Raw genomic sequence first — 17,723 nt, 5'->3', positions numbered from 1 at the left:
TATACTGAGTGAACTACTGAGTCACCACAACCTCAATCTCTAAATGTTTAACAGCACCAAAGTATTCAATTCTGGTGACTTTGGGAGTATTTATTTATTTATATGATCATATAATGTAACAAACATTAACATAAGCATGTGCTGCACAACATTTCATTAGTTTAATTTTACATTTTAATTTACTGTAAAGCGCTTTGCTAAATTTTGCTACGTAAACTTTTATAGGTATTAAAACTGGTTACTGTTTGGTTGATGACAAACTCCATATTTTTATACCTTGGAGCTCTGTGTTACCATGGTAATTTATAAACAATTACTAACAACAATGTTAACAATGTTACCTTCATCAATGCAAGTTTACATTTTATTTGATAGTTGGCCATTGTTACGTCCTCAGTTGTATTTCTGTTTGTACTATGTTCCATTCGTGTGTCTATGTCGGGGGAGGGATGGGTGTCTTGTCTCCTCCTCTTTTAAGCCCAGTCCACTGCAATGCGTCATGTTCCGGCTTGCCATTGGATGATCACATCTCATACACGCCTGCTCCCGCATTTGGGATGAGTTGGCTGTACATTTCCGGACGTGTACTTAAGCCTCGTCAGTCTCCATCCCCGGGGCAGACCGGTGCCGTTGCTTTGTACAGCAGATATTTGGTTACGTGTGTTGATTTCTCCTGTGTACGACCTTCTGCCTGTTCTTGACTTTGTTTCTGCTCTGCCCCTTTAAGTTTAATGATTCAGCTCCCAAACTGCTGGAAATGTGGGACGGGTTCTAACTCTTCACCAAAACTGCTTTATCCTGGAGAAGAGGTTTGAGGTGAGACTCCTGTCATACGCCGTCCTGATGAGTTTATTATACTTAATGCTGTAAGACAGAGAAGAACATCAGTGTAAACACACAACATCAGCATAAACACACACACACACACACACACACACACACACACACACACACACACATTATTCAGTATGATACAGTGGAGTAAAGAGACAGTAAGTCAGTAACTCACTGTAGTGTCTCCAGGTTACAGTGTGGATCCTTCAGTAGATCAGAGAGCAGCTTCACTCCTGATTCTCCTGGATTATTACCGAACAGATCCAGTTCTCTCAGGTGTGATGAGGAGTTTGACCTCAGAGCAGAAGCCAGAGCAGCACAGCCTTCATCTGTAATACTGCAGTAACACATCCTGCAAGAAAGAAAACCTTCTCACACTTAACACACTCAGTTTTAGCTCTGAAAACATCAACTACACAAAATCTTTATATACACAACATTTACTCTCATCTCACACACACAACAATGACAATATCACATCACTACAATTACAATCACCACAGAGGGAAACTGTGTGTGTGTGTGAGTGTACCTCAGTATCTCCAGTGTACAGTGTGTGTATGTGTGTGTGTGTACCTCAGTATCAAGTGTACAATGTGTGTGTGTGTGTGTGTGTGTGTGTGTACCTCAGTATCTCCAGTGTACAGTGTGTGTGTGTGTGTGTGTGTGTGTGTGTGTGTGTGTGTGTGTGTGTACCTCAGTATCTCCAGTGTACAGTGTGTGTGTGTGTGTGTGTGTGTGTGTACCTCAGTATCTCCAGTGTACAGTGTGTGTGTGTGTGTGTGTGTGTGTACCTCAGTATCTCCAGTGTACAGTGTGTGTGTGTGTGTGTGTGTGTGTGTGTACCTCAGTATCTCCAGTGTACAGTGTGTGTGTGTGTGTGTGTGTGTGTGTGTACCTCAGCATCTCCAGTGTACAGTGTGGATTCTCCAGTCCAGCAGAGAGCAGCTTCACTCCTGAATCCTGCAGGTTATTGTGATTCAGGTCCAGTTCTCTCAGTCTGGAGGAGTTTGATCTGAGAACTGAGGACAGAACTCTACAGCTTTCCTCTGTCAGTTTACACCCACGCAGCCTGGAAGAGAAATGATGAAATATCAGAACACTGATCTCAAACACACACACAGCCATAATACACTTACTCTTTACCATGTAACAGAAATGTGAGTGTGTTTCTCTCACACACACAAATCAGAGGACAGGACACCACATCAGCATTATTATTATTATTATTATTATTATTATTATTATTATTATTATTGAAATGAAAACAAAAGGGTTTTTGTTGGAATAAATGCTTTATTATAATTGAAACCATTTTTAAGTAAAGGAAAGTACAGGAAAGTAAAGGAAGTACATGTAAAAAAAAAAAAAAAGTCTCTCTGTGTGTGAGAAAGAGAGAGTGTGTGAGTGACTGTGTGTGTGAGAGAGTATGTGTGTGTGTATATATGTGTGTGTGTTTGTGAATACCTCAGTATCTCCAGTGTACAGTGTGTGTGTGTGTGTGTGTGAGTGTGTGTGTGTGTGTGTGTGTGTACCTCAGTATCTCCAGTGTACAGTGTGTGTGTGTGTGTGTGTGTGTGTGTGTGTGTGTGTGTGTACCTCAGTGTCTCCAGTGTACAGTGTGTGTGAGTGTGTGTGTGTGTGTGAGTGTGTGTGTGTGTGTGAGAGAGTGTGTGTGTGTGTGTGTGTGTGTGTACCTCAGTATCTCCAGTGTAGTGTGTGTGTGTGTGTGTGTGTGTGTGTGTGTGTGTGTGTGTACCTCAGTATCTCCAGTGTACAGTGTGTGTGTGTGTGTGTGTGTGTGTGTGTGTGTGTGTGTACCTCAGTGTCTCCAGTGTACAGTGTGTGTGAGTGTGTGTGTGTGTGAGTGTGTGTGTACCCCAGTGTCTCTAGTGTACAGTGTGTGTGTGTGTGTGTGTGTGTGTGTGTACCTCAGTGTCTCCAGTGTACAGTGTGTGTGAGGGTGTGTGTGTGTGTGAGTGTGTGTGTACCTCAGTATCTCCAGTGTACAGTGTGTGTGTGTGTGTGTGTGTGTGTGTGTGTGTGTGTACCTCAGTATCTCCAGTGTACAGTGTGTGTGAGTGTGTGAGTGTGTGTGTACCTCAGTGTCTCCAGTGTACAGTGTGTGTGTGTGTGTGTGTGTGTGTGTGTGTGTGTACCTCAGTATCTCCAGTGTACAGTGTGTGTGAGTGTGTGTGTGTGTGTGTGTGTGTACCTCAGTATCTCCAGTGTACAGTGTGTGTGAGTGTGTGTGTGTGTGTGTGTGTGTACCTCAGTATCTCCAGTGTACAGTGTGTGTGAGGGTGTGTGTGTGTGTGAGTGTGTGTGTACCTCAGTATCTCCAGTGTACAGTGTGTGTGTGTGTGTGTGTGTGTGTGTGTGTGTACCTCAGTATCTCCAGTGTACAGTGTGTGTGTGTGTGTGAGTGTGTGTGTGTGTGTGTGTACCTCAGTATCTCCAGTGTACAGTGTGTGTGTGTGTGTGTGTGTGTGTGTGTGTGTGTGTGTGTGTGTGTGTACCTCAGTGTCTCCAGTGTACAGTGTGGATTCTCCAGTCCAGCAGAGAGCAGCTTCACTCCTGAATCCTGCAGGTTATTGCGACTCAGGTCCAGTTCTCTCAGTCTGGAGGAGTTTGATCTGAGAACTGAGGACAGAACTCTACAGCTTTCCTCTGTCAGATCACACCGACACAGCCTGGAAGAGAAATGATGAAATATCAGAACACTGATCTCAAACACACACACAGCCATAATACACTTACTCTTTACCATGTGACAGAAATGTGAGTGTGTTTCTCTCACACACACAAATCAGAGGACAGGACACCACATCAGCATTATTATTATTATTACTATTATTATTATTATTATTATTATTATTATTATTGAAATGAAAACAGAAGGGTTTTTGTTTGAATAATGGAAACCATTTTTAAGGGAAGTACATGTAAAAAAGTCTGTGTGTGTGTGAGTGAGAGAGTGTGTTAGTGTTTGAGAGTGTGTGTGTGTGAGAGGGTGAGTGTGTGTGAGTGTGTATGTGTGAGTGAGTGTGTGTGTGAGAGTGTGTGTGTGTGTGTGAGTGAGAGAGTGTGTGTGAGTGTGTGTGTGTGAGAGAGAGAGTGTGTGTGAGTGTGTGTGTGTGTGTGTGAGAGAGAGAGTGTGTGTGAGTGTGTGTGAGTGTGTGTGTGTGTGTGAGTGAGAGAGTGTGTGTGAGTGTGTGTGTGTGTGTGTGAGAGAGAGAGTGTGTGTGAGTGTGTGTGAGTGTGTGTGTGTGTGTGGAGTAAGTTAACGAGTTAGTTTGCTAACTGGAAATCCGTCTCACACAGTGCATGCATTATTTGTTTGTTTGTTTGTTTGTTTGTTTATGGTAAATATTCACACATTTTTTGTTAGGGATTAAAGTTATAAACAGGACGTATCCCTTGATCTGCACAGAGCGATTATTATGACGTTTTTGCTAACTGGAAATCCGTCCTCGAGGACAATCCTCTTTCATCCTGTAAACTAATCCCACACCAGATCCAATCTAAAGAGAAAGTCTGATCGGTCCAAACCAAACAAGGCCGGTGTGAAAGTGAAAAAGCACAGAAGAGTTTTAATCAAGTTCTATTGTAAGTGTGTAGTGAGCTAGAAGACGTCTATGTGTTACTGAACATCAGGTGTTTTTCTGCATCTCTGTATGTCCTGTGTAAACGGAGTTAGAAGAACCGTGTGTTTTGTCTAAAGCAGCTTTACTCTGGCAATAAATGAGCAATTAGACATTCACCAGAACTGTGTTTCCAATCAAAGCCCTTTAAGCTTCAATACCAGTGTCACAATAACAGATCAGACTTCCAGGATGAAGTGTACCAGGCTGGGACTAAAGCCAGAAGGTCATTAAGGTATAAGGGGGAAATCTGGGACAGGGTAAAAATTATGGAAGTATAATAGTGCCAAATGTCCTGGCATGTTGAATTACATAACCTGAATAAAAACTTATCGCAATAACAATACTTGAATTTTTCTGCCCAGCAATTTGACACAAATCGGATAAAAAACACTGAAATATCAGTGCTTGAATTAGTTTCCTCTGCAATTCATCCTCACAAATTCAGGCTGCAAAAACCCGGGTCTTCAAATTCGGGTCTTCACATCTGGGTCTCACAGGAAGAGCAGAGATACCGATAATGAAACAGAAGATGAAGATATTACACTATCAGCCTTCCATAAGATATTACACTATCAGCATTCCATAAGATATTACACTATCGGCAATTCCATAAGATATTACACTATCCGCAATTCCATAAGATATTACACTATCGGCATTCCATAAGATATTACACTATCGGCATTCCATAAGATATTACACTATCCGCAATTCCATAAGATATTACACTATCGGCATTCCATAAGATATTACACTATCGGCATTCCATAAGATATTACACTATCGGCATTCCATAAGATATTACACTATCGGCAATTCCATAAGATATTACACTATCGGCATTCCATAAGATATTACACTATCCGCAATTCCATAAGATATTACACTATCGGCATTCCATAAGATATTACACTATCGGCAATCCATAAGATATTACACTATCCGCAATTCCATAAGATATTACACTATCCGCAATTCCATAAGATATTACACTATCGGCATTCCATAAGATATTACACTATCGGCAATCCATAAGATATTACACTATCGGCAATCCACTGCTCTTCCTGTGAGACCCAGATGTGAAGACCTGAATTTGAAGGCCTGAATTTTTGCAGCCTGGATTTGTGAGGATGAATTGCAGAGGAAAATAATTCAAGATATTGCAGTTTTTTCCGATTTGTGTCAAATTTCTGGGCAGAAAAATTCAAGTATTGTTATTGCGATAAGTTTTTATTCAGGTTATGTAATTCAACATGCCAGGACATTTGGCACTATTATACTTCCATAAAAAATCCTTCCCGATGAAACCTTTCAGAAAATTCAACGCAAGGCGCATACGCTGCAAAAAATGACCTCGTCCCAATAAAACCTTTAAGAAAATCCAACTCACAACGCATGCACCACAAATGTAATGTATCATATAGATATGAATAATTCATGAGGGCGATGGAGATTGGTTTGTTTTTAGAAAGAAGAGGTTAATGCCCCGCCTAGGGATAATTTTACTGCTTCAGAAAAGTATATAAAGACATGTGTGTGTGTATAATTCAGACTTTCTGCAGACTGTCTCACTTTGTTGTTTCAATAAAGTTTGATGACCTTTGGCATCTACAAACCCTCTGTCTCTGAAGTCTTTAACTTAGGTTGGAAAGATTGTTTTCCACGACACTCTCACGTGTGTCCCTCAGTGCAGATTGGGCGGTGTGATATGCTGATACACATCATAGGACCAGAAAATAGAATAATCAGTCATGTCTATTGATAGATATTTTCCTATATCCTCTATATCACCAATGTCACATGCTGTATTCATATTGTTCCCATGGTGACAGTGTTCTGTTTTTCTTCTTCTCGTTTGTGAAGTTCTGTTCAATGTCACTTTCAAATAAAAGGAGAAAAGAAAAAGTGCCTTTCACTGGTGTTTAGATCACAAAATGATCAGAAAGCAGTGATGAATACATGCAGTTATTCTGTAGAGATCATTTCTTCATCAGTTTTAGAGAAAAGGTAATAAATGGTGGTAGAAGGTTTTGTCCACATGGCCCCGCCCTCAGTGCAGACGTAACGTGTTGGTGTAAAAAGTGAAACTCTTCTGTAACAGTACCAGAGGTTTGTTTAAAGATGATTAGAGTAATTATTAACCAGCATTAATCCAAACAGTGCAGTTCAGTGTTACATTAAAATAATAAACCATGCAGTAATACATTTATAAATAAAAATACTCACTCAGCTCTTCTGGAGGCTTTGACCACTGGCAGCAGCTTCAGAAGACATTCCTCTGATGGGTCATATTTACTCAAATTAAACACATCCAGCTCCTGATCTGAGTTCAGTAACACAAACACCAGAGCTGACCACTGAGCAGGAGAGAGTCTGGTTCCACTGAGACGACTGAGACCTCCTCTGTTCAGGTAAGTCTGTACTTCCTGCACTAGAGAATGATCATTCAGTTCATTCAGACAGTGGAACAGATTGATGGATTTCTCTGGAGATGGGTTCTCCCTGATCTTCTCCTTGATGTACTCGACTGTTTCCTGTTTGCTGTGAGAGCTGCTTCCTGTCTGTGGCATTAAGCCTCGTAAGAGAGTCTGATTGGACTCCAGTGAGAGACCCAGAAGGAAGCGGAGGAACAGGTCCAGGTGTCCGTTCTCACTCTGTAAGGCCTTGTTCACTGCACTCCTGAGGAGATCAGACATGTCTGACTTGTTGAGAAGATCAGACAGATCAGTGGTTGGTTGTTCTGTTACATTTCTGCTGATGAAGGAGAGAAATGTGTATAAAGCAGCCAGAAACTCCTGAACACTCAGATGTACAAAGCTGAACACCTTCCCCAGGTGAAGCCCAAACTCCTCTCTGAAGATTTGGGTACACACTCCTGAGTACACTGACACTTCTCTCACATCAATGCCACACTCTCTCAGGTCTTCCTCATAGAAGATCAGGTTTCCTTTCTCCAGCTGTTGGAAAGCCAGTTTTCCCAGTGCCAGGATACTCTCTCTAGTCTGCTGAGGATCAGGGTCACATTTCTGATGGTACTTTTGGTCCTTGTGTTTGATCTGAAAGATCAGGAAGTGTGTGAACATTTGAGTCAGAGTCTTGGGGATCTCTCCACTCTCTGCTTCACCCAACATTCTCTCTAGAACAGTGGCTGAGATCCAGCAGAAGACTGGGATGTGGCACATGATGTAGAGGCTTCTTGAAGACTTCATGTGTGAGATGATTTTATCGGCCAGGCTCTGATCACTGATCCTCTTCCTGAAGTACTCCTCTTTCTGAGGATCACTGAACCCTCGTACCTCTGTTACCTGGTCTACACACTCAGGAGGGATCTGATTGGCTGCTCCTGGTCGAGAGGTTATCCAGAGGAGAGCAGAGGGAAGCAGATTCCCCTTGATGAGGTTCGTCAGCAGCACATCCACTGAGGCTGACTCTGTCACATCACACAAATTCTCATTCTTCTGGAAATTTAGAGGAAGTCGACACTCATCCAGACCATCAAAGATCAACACCACTTTGTAGGAGTCTATTAATTGTAGTTTTCTCATCTCAGGGAAAAAGTGATGAAGAAGATCCATCAGACTGAGATGTTCCTGCTTCATCAGATTCAGCTCTCTAAAGGGAAGTGGAAACATGAAGGTGACGTCCTGATTTGCGTTTCCTTCAGCCCAGTCCAGAATGAACTTCTGCACAGAGACTGTTTTTCCAATTCCAGCAACTCCTTTAGTCAGCACTCTTCTGATGGACTTGTCTTTAAAGACATCATTACATTTGATGGGTGTCTCCTGTGTTGCTGGTCTCCTGGACGCTGTCTCAATCTGTCTCACCTCATGTTCATTATTGACGTTTCCACTCCAACCCTCTGTGATGTAGAGCTCTGTGTAGATCTCATTCAGAAGTGCTGAGCTTCCATGCTGTGAGATTCCTTCATTAATTCTTTTAAACTTCTCTCTCAGGCTGGATTTCAGCTCTGTCTGATACACAGAGGCGAGTTCTAATAAACAAAGTAATAAGATGTTTTAATGTAAAATCTCTGAACACAGGATTAAATGTCAAATTCAAATGCTGCTGTTCATTCCTGATTCATGTAGTAAATATTCCTGAAGGAACAGGACCGTTGTACAGAGTCACCACAAGCTGGACCACGAACAGAACAGAAAAACAGCAGATGTACATGATACTAAACTCAAACTTCAAACTGAAAGTGTTCCTATCTAAAACTATTTCCTCTCTCTAAAGTGAACCTGATGGAATAAAGCCATGACTCAGAGCTCTTACTGTTGTGCAGTGTGTTAGCGAGATCTGTGTGGTTCATGTTCTTCAGGACGTGCAGTGTGATCTTCAGCGCTCCCTCTCTGACACTGTGCAGATCCTCCTCATCCTGCACCTCCCTCTCAGTGCATGCTGGGTAACCTGGACTCAGGAGCTTCCTAAACCTCTTCAGCTCATTCTTTATCAGAGTGATGACTTTGTGTTCCAGCTCCTGGTTAGAAACACACAGGAACACATCTAAATATTATAATGTTACACACTGAGAGATGCTTTTATTTTATAAAAAGAAGAAAAGTCTCTTTCTATTACCACAGTTACAGCTGAAATTCTGCCTGATTACCCATAATGCTGCTGCACATCAATAAACCTGTAAATTGTCATGATCTTAAATAAAAAACCTGCAACATACTCACACACAAGTTACACACATTAAAAAGACACACACCTGGAATATGGAGTCCAACTGATTTCTGCTGAGGTTTGATTTCTTCTGTTGTGGTCTGTGAAGAAATAAAACACATGATGTGATATAGACTATATGTATTCATAGCTGCACAACACACACTAATACATACAGAGACAGATATTTAACACTATCCTCTTAACACAATACACCGATTTCAGGATTTCTCACTGACACTAACATGTTTATGAATAAAATAGTGATCTAGTCATTAATGTCCCAGGTGTAAATGTTGTTGTGTAGCACTACAGACCCTCCAGCTCAGGGACTGCAGACTGAACTGAACTCTTAAAGCAGTTTTCCTCACTGCCAGTCCGAGAGCTGCAGCACTGCACACTTTAGTGTTTTACTGCTTCAACACCTGATAAAGATCATGAAGGGCTTCAGAATGAGACCAGTGAGTTTGATCAGGTGGAACACTGCTGTAAAACACCTCACTGTACTGACCTCACATCAGGAGAACTGGCTCCGTCTCTGAAGTGAATTGGATGATGCATTGACGTGTCACTCTTCATGGACACACAGCTGGGTTCTGGTGAGTCTGATCTCTTTCCCTCCATCATTCTAGAATTAAACAGAAATATCAGCAATAATTAATACTCTGCTGTCTCAGCACTGTTACACAATGTGTTCATCATTAAACACCAATAATTCCATCTTTTTAATTCAGCTCCAGTCTGCACACTTATTCAAACAGGAGACACGCCCCATACCTCAGGAATTACACTGATGTCAGGAGTCCCAATCACAGATAACTGACTCAGCTGGGTCTTAAAGCCTGTAGAGTTCACTGACTCAAAGCTACACTGCTCTTATCCTTCACATTACACGGTCCTTTTTACTCTTCTCTCAGTGAATGATTTCTCTAAACTGTTCTTAGATCAGATCAGTGATATATTCACTGCTATTAAACACCTTAAACCAAAGTTTAGTTCCTCTGTTAACTAGTGAGTGTTTAGAGATACAGATCAGTTCCATGAGACGGTGTGTATTTATTGCTGGTGAATGGAAAAGTAACTCACCTCTCGTCTCTCTTTAAGTCCTGTTTTCCAGACACACTCATGTTGGAGGTCATGTCTCCATCTCCAGATTACAGCAGGACACACGTTTACTTCACTCCAACATCGGTGTGTTAAATCAAACCCTGTATCAGCACAGAGTTCACTTACAGGAAATAGTCTCTGTATCAAGTCATAAAACAACCTGTGTACATTCAAACTTCAGTACAAACCCACAAAACTCTTCTGCATCTAGTGTACATTCAGTGTGTTTATATATTATAGCTTTAGATGTAGATACTCACTGTGTTTTTACTCCTGAAATGGTGTATTTTCCCCTCCACACAAAATGGAGACTGACTTTCACTTTCACTTCCGAACCGTTTATTCTGCAGAGGGGGAGGGGCAGTGAGGTAGGGTAATAAACACACACACACACAGAGATATGGTTTGTTATCAGACAGCTTTCTGATCCATCGAGCAAAGGCCTGTAAATACTGAAAGTATAAGCCTGAAAACGCTGCAAATACAGAGAACAGAATTAACAGTCTGGTAAAATCTACATCACACACATTATCATTTCATTACCTTCATTTATTATCTCGTGACTTCATTCAGCTGTGCACGAACAACTGTCAGAGCTCTATACAAATATATAAACTAAAATAAAATAACAGGAGCTAGAAACACTCAGCAGATCATTAGATAAAGAAGCAGAACTCATACACTGAGTAAGTTTACTTAAATATCTGCAGAAATGTATTTTTTCTGGTTTTCCCTTAATGAGAGCGAGTATCCTGATATTAGTGAGGATTGGTGTGTAAGTAGTTTTTGTGTGAATAATGAATGTTACTCAGAATAAAAGTGATGATGGAGAGTAAGTTAAACACATTGGTCAGACGAGTAACTAACCCAGTGTTTCCCAATCGAGGTTCTGTCTGATGAGAGCAGGGGTGCGTGTAAAATCCTTTAAAATTTTCTAAAATGATCAAATGTGTAGAAAACATTTAATATAGATGAGAAATATCCGATGTCTGAAATAATAAGACAGACACACACACACAACAATAATAATAATAAACTAGACCAGTACATTTCCTGAAGAAAATGTGTGCTGCTTGCCATGGCAAAATTCGGATCAGGCGCCAATACTTTCGATAGCCAGAAGCGTAGAGTGCCAATACTTTTGACAGCCAGAAGAGTGGGGTGCCAATACTTTTGACAGCTGACGGCGTAGGGTGCCAATACTTTTGAGAGCTGGACGCGATGGGCGCCAATTCTTTTGAGAGCTGGAGGCACAGGGCGCCAATACTTCTGAGAGCCGGCCGTGTAGTGCAGCTATACTTTTTAGAGCTGGCCGTGTAGGGCGGAAATACTTTGGAGAGCCAGCCATGCAGGGTGCCAATACTTTTGAGAACATTCCAGATAGGGCGCTAATACTTCTGAGAGCCGGACAGATTGGTTGCCAATACTTTTTAGAGCCGGGCGTGTATGGAGACAATTTTTTAAGAGCTGGCGGTGTAGAGCGCCAATTCTTTCGCAACTCAATGCAAGTCTATGGGAAATTTTCCGAATTTGAGCTTCCGTACCAGGAATGCCGACATTCCGATCACTTCCGTAATACATAGCACACCTCTCCTCAATAAGCCGATCGATTTGACACCTCAACCGTTGATCTCCGACAAACGGTGCAGGACTAGTTTCGCACCGAAAAAAAAAGTGGAAGAAGAAGAATAATAATTATAATTGTAATAAGTTTGCAGAATATCAATAATAGTGCTTTTCAAGCACCATTAATTATAATAATAATAATAATAATAATAATAATAATACTAAGTAGGCCGAAGAACAATAGTAGTGCTTTTCAAGCACCATTAATTATAATAATAATAATAATAATAATAATAATAATAATAATAATAATACTAAGTTGGCCGAAGAACAATAGTAGTGCTTTTCAAGCACCATTAATTATAATAATAACTAGACCGGTACATTTCCTGAAGAAAATGTGGATGGTGCTTGCCATGGCAAAACAGGAATGGGGCGCCAATACTTTCAAGAGCCGATGGCGAAGGGCACCAATACTTTTGAGAGCCGGACAGATAGGGCGCAAGCACTGTTGGAGCTGGCCGTGTAGTGCGCCAATACCTTTTAGAGCTGACCATCAAGGGTGCCAGTACTTTTGAGAGTAGACCGTGCGGGGTGCCAATACTTTTGAGAGGCGGCCAGATAGGGTGCCAATACTTCTGAGAGCTGAACAGATCGTGTGCCAATACATTTTAGAGCCAAATGTGTACGGAGGCAATTCTTTTAGAGCTTTCTTTTTAGAGGGTCAATACTTTCACAACTCAATGTAATCTATGGGAAATTTTCTGACTTTGAGCTTCCGTAGCGGGAATTCCGGCATTCCAATCGCTTATAAAAGTCATAGCACACATCTGCTCAATAAGCCGATCAATTTGACACCTCACCCTTCGATCTCCAACAAACGCGAGAGAAGTTACGTGCCAAAAAAAGTGGAAGAAGAAGAATAATTATTATAATAACTAGACCGGTACATTTCCTGAAGAAAACGTGAGTGGTGCTTGCACTGGCAAAATTTGGATCGGGCGCCAATACTTTCGAGAGCCGGATGGATAGGTTGCTAGAGGGTTTTAGCATGATGCTAGCATGTTTTAGCACATGTTAGCATGATGCTAGCATGTGTTAGCATAATGCTAACATGTTTTAGCATGTTTTAGCATCTAGTTAGCATGTTTTAGCACCCTGCTAGCATGTTTTAGCATCATGCTAACATGTTTTAGCATCATGCTTGCACGTTTTAGCATCATGCTAGCATGTTTTAGCACGTTTTAGCATCATGCTAGCACGTTTTAGCATCATGCTGGCATGTTGCTAGCATGTGTTAGCACTATACTGGTCGTTTAGGGTGCTAATAATTTTAAAGCTGGACAAATAGGGCGCCAATATTTTCGAGAGCCGACAGCGTAGGGCGCCAATACTTTCGAGAGCCGGACAGATAGGGCGCCAGCATTGTTAGAGCCGGCCGTGTAGTGCGCCAATACTTTTTAGAGCCGACCATCAAGGGCGCCAGTACTTTTGAGAGCTGGCCGTGCGGGGTCCCAATACTTTTGAGCGCCGACCAGATAGGGTGCCAATACTTTTGAGAGCCGAACAGATCGTGTGCCAATACATTTTAGAGCCGAACGTGTACGGAGGCAAAACTTTTAGAGCTTTCTCCTTAGAGGGCCAATACTTTCGAAACTCAATGCAAGTCTATGGGAAATTTTCTGATTTTGAGCTTCCGTAGCGGGAATTCCGGCATTCCGATCGCTTATAAAAGTCATAGCACACCTCTCCTCAATAAGCCGATCGATTCGACACCTCACCCGTCGATCTCCGACAAACGGTGCGGGACTAGTTACGCGCCGAAAAAAAGTGGAATAATAATAATAATAATAATAATAATAATAAGTATGCAAGAGAACAATAGTAGTGCTTTTCAAGCACCACTAATAAAACACTTACTGTTACAATAGACAGCCACCTCCTCTTTGAAGAATTCCTCAAAATAAAAATAAAACTTTAGCGGTGCTAAAATGAGAAGCCGCAGGTTCGTTTAAATCACACAGCGCAAACACTGGTACACAGCCGAGATCTTAGAAACTTCTGTGTAACTGACTCCACTTTTAAACATAGAGTCTACCTATTGCTGGGGGTATCGTAAAGCCATTAACACCCCCAGACACCAACTCATTATCATAAACATACTGATAGGATTATACCACGACCCCCGGTCATAAAATAAGTGTCTCCACACAAAGCTCTTGCTCAGGAAAACACAAAGATCATAAATTAGACTACCTACAAACTGTTGGTCAGGAAAACACAAAGATCATAAATTAGACTACCTACAAACTGTTGGTCAGGAAAACACAAAGATCATAAATTAGACTACCTACAAACTGTTGGTCAGGAAAACACAAACATCATAAATTAGACTACCTACAAACTGTTGGTCAGGAAAACACAAAGATCATAAATTAGACTACCTACAAACTGTTGGTCAGGAAAACACAAACATCATAAATTAGACTACCTACAAACTGTTGGTCAGGAAAACACAAAGATCATAAATTAGCACACTACTTCAATTGACAGTTTGACAGAAAGTACTGTCTACTGGTGAAACACGTGTATGGACGGGAGTTTAGAGAGCGGGAGAGAGAGAGAGAGAGAGAGAGGTGTGTCTGAAACATGTATGTATGTATGGGCGGGGTTTAGAGAGAGAGAGAGGTGTGTCTGAAACATGTATGTATGTATGGGCGGGGTTTAGAGAGAGAGAGAGGTGTGTCTGAAACATGTATGTATGGGCGGGGTTTAGAGAGAGAGAGAGAGAGAAAGAGAGAGAGAGGTGTGTCTGAAACATGTATGTATGGGCGGGGTTTAGAGAGAGAGAGAGAGAGAGAGAGAGAGAGGTGTCTGAAACATGTATGTATGGGCGTGGTTTAGAGAGAGAGAGAGAGAGAGAGAGAGGTGTGTCTGAAACATGTATGTATGGGTGGGGTTTAGAGAGAGAGAGAGGTGTCTGAAACATGTATGTATGGGCGGGGTTTAGAGAGAGAGAGAGAGAGAGAGAGAGAGAGAGAAAGAGAGAGAGAGAGAGAGGTGTGTCTGAAACATGTATGTATGGGCGGGGTTTAGAGAGAGAGAGAGGTGTCTGAAACATGTATGTATGGGCGGGGTTTAGAGAGAGAGAGAGAGAGAGAGAGAGAGAGAGAAAGAGAGAGAGAGAGGTGTCTGAAACATGTATGTATGGGCGGGGTTTAGAGAGAGAGAGAGGGAGAGGTGTCTGAAACATGTATGTATGGGCGGGGTTTAGAGAGAGAGAGAGGGAGAGGTGTCTGAAACATGTATGTATGGGCGGGGTTTAGAGAGAGAAAGAGAGAGAGAGAGGTGTCTGAAACATGTATGTATGGGCGGGGTTTAGAGAGAGAGAGAGAGGTGTGTCTGAAACATGTATGTATGGGCGGGGTTTAGAGAGAGAGAGAGAGAGGGAGAGGTGTGTCTGAAACATGTATGTATGGGCGGGGTTTAGAGAGAGAGAGAGAGAGAGAGAGAGGGAGAGGTGTGTCTGAAACATGTATGTATGGGCGGGGTTTAGAGAGAGGGAGAGGTGTGTCTGAAACATGTATGTATGTATGGGCGGGGTTTAGAGAGAGAGAGAGAGGTGTGTCTGAAACATGTATGTATGGGCGGGGTTTAGAGAGAGAGAGAGGTGATTCGGTTTTTTGTCTTCTAGTTTAAACATTCTTTTTAAAGATTCTTTCAGCCAGCACTTTAACATTTTTACCTCGTAAGGATCTTTGTTTAGAAGTCATGTAATATGTGCGATTCTTTTTAAACAGCTCTTTTAACCATTTTTACCTCCTAAAGCTTTATGTTTAGAATGTATGTAATACACACAATTCTTTTAAACAGATTCTTTATAAAAAAAAATAAATAAAAAAAAGACGCTTTACCTCCTACACTTTTTATTCAAAGGTAAACTGGGCTCCTAAAAACATAATCAACATTTGTTTTCATTTATTTCACAAACAAATATTCTACTCATATCTGTACACATTCAAACATCATGCTTTTCTAACAGTGTGTTTACACAAATGAAATAACGCCACACAGTAACACAAACACATGCCCAATATTAACCATTGATACTCTTTTCAGACGTATTTCACCCCCCCCCCCCCCCAAAAAAAAACAGACTCATTAACATAAACACCTTTGTTGGGGGGCTACTCCCCCACACACCCCTCTCCACCACTGCCCAGACACACAGGAGCTAGATTGACCCACTGATACAATCGATAGGGTTACCCCCACCCCCCCCCCCCCCACCCCTGGTCATAAATTAGGCCACTTACAGAAATGTCGGCCTGAGAAGCACAAAGGGCTATAAATCAGCACACACTACTTTGATTGACAGTTTGACAGAAAGTGTATGTTACTCTTGTTGGAACAAAGTTACTGGTGTGACTCTAATTCTCTTTATTTTTAAGGTCTAGTAAAAGGGCAGTCTGTGCACCGGCTCCCTATAGTGGCCTGTGTGAATCACTGCCTCTTGTCAAATTTTTATAAAATATTATCTATTAATTTATTAATATCTGTGTGTGTGTGTGTGTCTGTGTGTGTGTGTGTGTGTGTGTGTGTGTGCGTGTAGGACTACAGAGTGTCTTTGTGTGTTAACAGGAGCTCAGATATTCTCTCTGAATAAAGAGGAACTTCACGCTGTCATTCCTGAAGAAGGAGCGAGGGTGTACAGCCAAGTTGCCGTACAGAAGGCACTGCTGGAGCTAAACACACACATACGCACCCACACATACACACACACACACACACGCTAATGATGTGTATAAATGATGAGTGTTTTTTTCTCAGGATGTCAGAAAGGCAACAGAGCTGGAGGCAGTGATGGAGAAACAGAAGATGAAGGTGGATTTCACAGAGGAGAGTGGAACTCATACACCTCGTACTCTAGCATACTACACCCCCCCCACCCCCCACCTACACCCCATACTACACCCCCCCCCCCAACACACATGTAGTTTATATATACACATTGATGTACATGGTATGGTGTAATAAAAAAAAAACATAACATTTATTTAATGCCTTTATACATACACACACACACACACACACACGTCTGTCTGATATATTACAGACTATTCCTCACACACTTACACAAATCAACTGCCATTTTATGGTAAAGCTGTCTAAATGTAAATGTTCAATCTTTGACTGTACATTCATAAATTATAATAACTTGTGTGGCATTCTCTGTTATTTTAAATATCTGTGTGTGTGTGTGTGTGTGAGTGTGTGTGTGTTTCAACATCATCTTACAAAAACACTATTCAACGTTTCATCAGAGAGTCTGCATCTTTTGACCAAAGTTGCATGGCGCGAGACCATTCAGTGCTTTATAGGTTAATAATAGTATTTTATAATCAATGTGAGATTTCACTGGGAGCCAATGCAGTGTGGATAAGATCGGGGTGATGTGGTCGTATCTTCTGGTTCTAGTTAGGACTCTAGCAGCTGCATTCTGGACTAACTGGAGTTTGTTTATGCTCCTACTGGAACATCCAGACAGTAAGGCATTACAGTAATCTAGTCTAGAGGTGACGAAAGCATGAACTAGTATTTCTGCATCATGTAGTGACATTAGACAATCCCAATACCGAAAAAGTTGGGACAGTATGGAAAATGCTAATAAAACAATGAGGAGTCATTTGTAAATGTACATTGACTTGTATTTAAACAAAAAACATAAAGACGAGGTTTTTGATGTTTTACCTAATCAACTGCAAAGTTTCTGGAAGATGAACATTCATTTTGAAATTGTTGCTGCAACACGTTCCAAAAAAGTTGGGACAGGGGTCATTTAGGATTAATACGATGTGACGAGTTGAAAGAAGGCGGCGATGTGAAACAGGTGAGGTC

General features: G+C 41.5%; 1 protein-coding gene across 2 annotated transcripts; it reads right to left on the bottom strand.

Moving 5' to 3' along the window:
• Window positions 1-75: 75 nt before the first annotated feature.
• On the bottom strand, window positions 76-11,149 carry LOC128604645 (NLR family CARD domain-containing protein 3-like). Of its 2 annotated transcripts, XM_053619769.1 has the most exons (9): window positions 10,239-11,149; window positions 9,664-9,780; window positions 9,199-9,253; window positions 8,760-8,964; window positions 6,711-8,475; window positions 3,354-3,527; window positions 1,733-1,906; window positions 1,010-1,186; window positions 76-864 (listed from the first exon to the last, which is right to left on the bottom strand). In XM_053619769.1, the coding sequence occupies exons 1-9, from the start codon at window positions 10,289-10,291 to the stop codon at window positions 780-782; spliced, it is 2,805 nt and encodes a 934-aa protein (XP_053475744.1). In that variant the 5' UTR covers window positions 10,292-11,149; the 3' UTR covers window positions 76-779. The 2 variants fall into 2 exon arrangements, with proteins under 2 accessions (XP_053475744.1, XP_053475745.1); XM_053619770.1 differs by lacking the exons at window positions 76-864; window positions 1,010-1,186; window positions 1,733-1,906; window positions 3,354-3,527 and adding an exon at window positions 5,934-6,576.
• Between the last annotated feature and the right edge of the window lie 6,574 nt (window positions 11,150-17,723).

This window comes from Ictalurus furcatus, unplaced genomic scaffold (genome assembly GCF_023375685.1).
Source record: "Ictalurus furcatus strain D&B unplaced genomic scaffold, Billie_1.0 scf1, whole genome shotgun sequence".
NCBI lineage: Eukaryota > Metazoa > Chordata > Actinopteri > Siluriformes > Ictaluridae > Ictalurus > Ictalurus furcatus.
The sequence above is the reverse complement of the archived record's forward strand: the minus strand, read 5'-3'. Positions and strand labels throughout refer to the sequence as shown.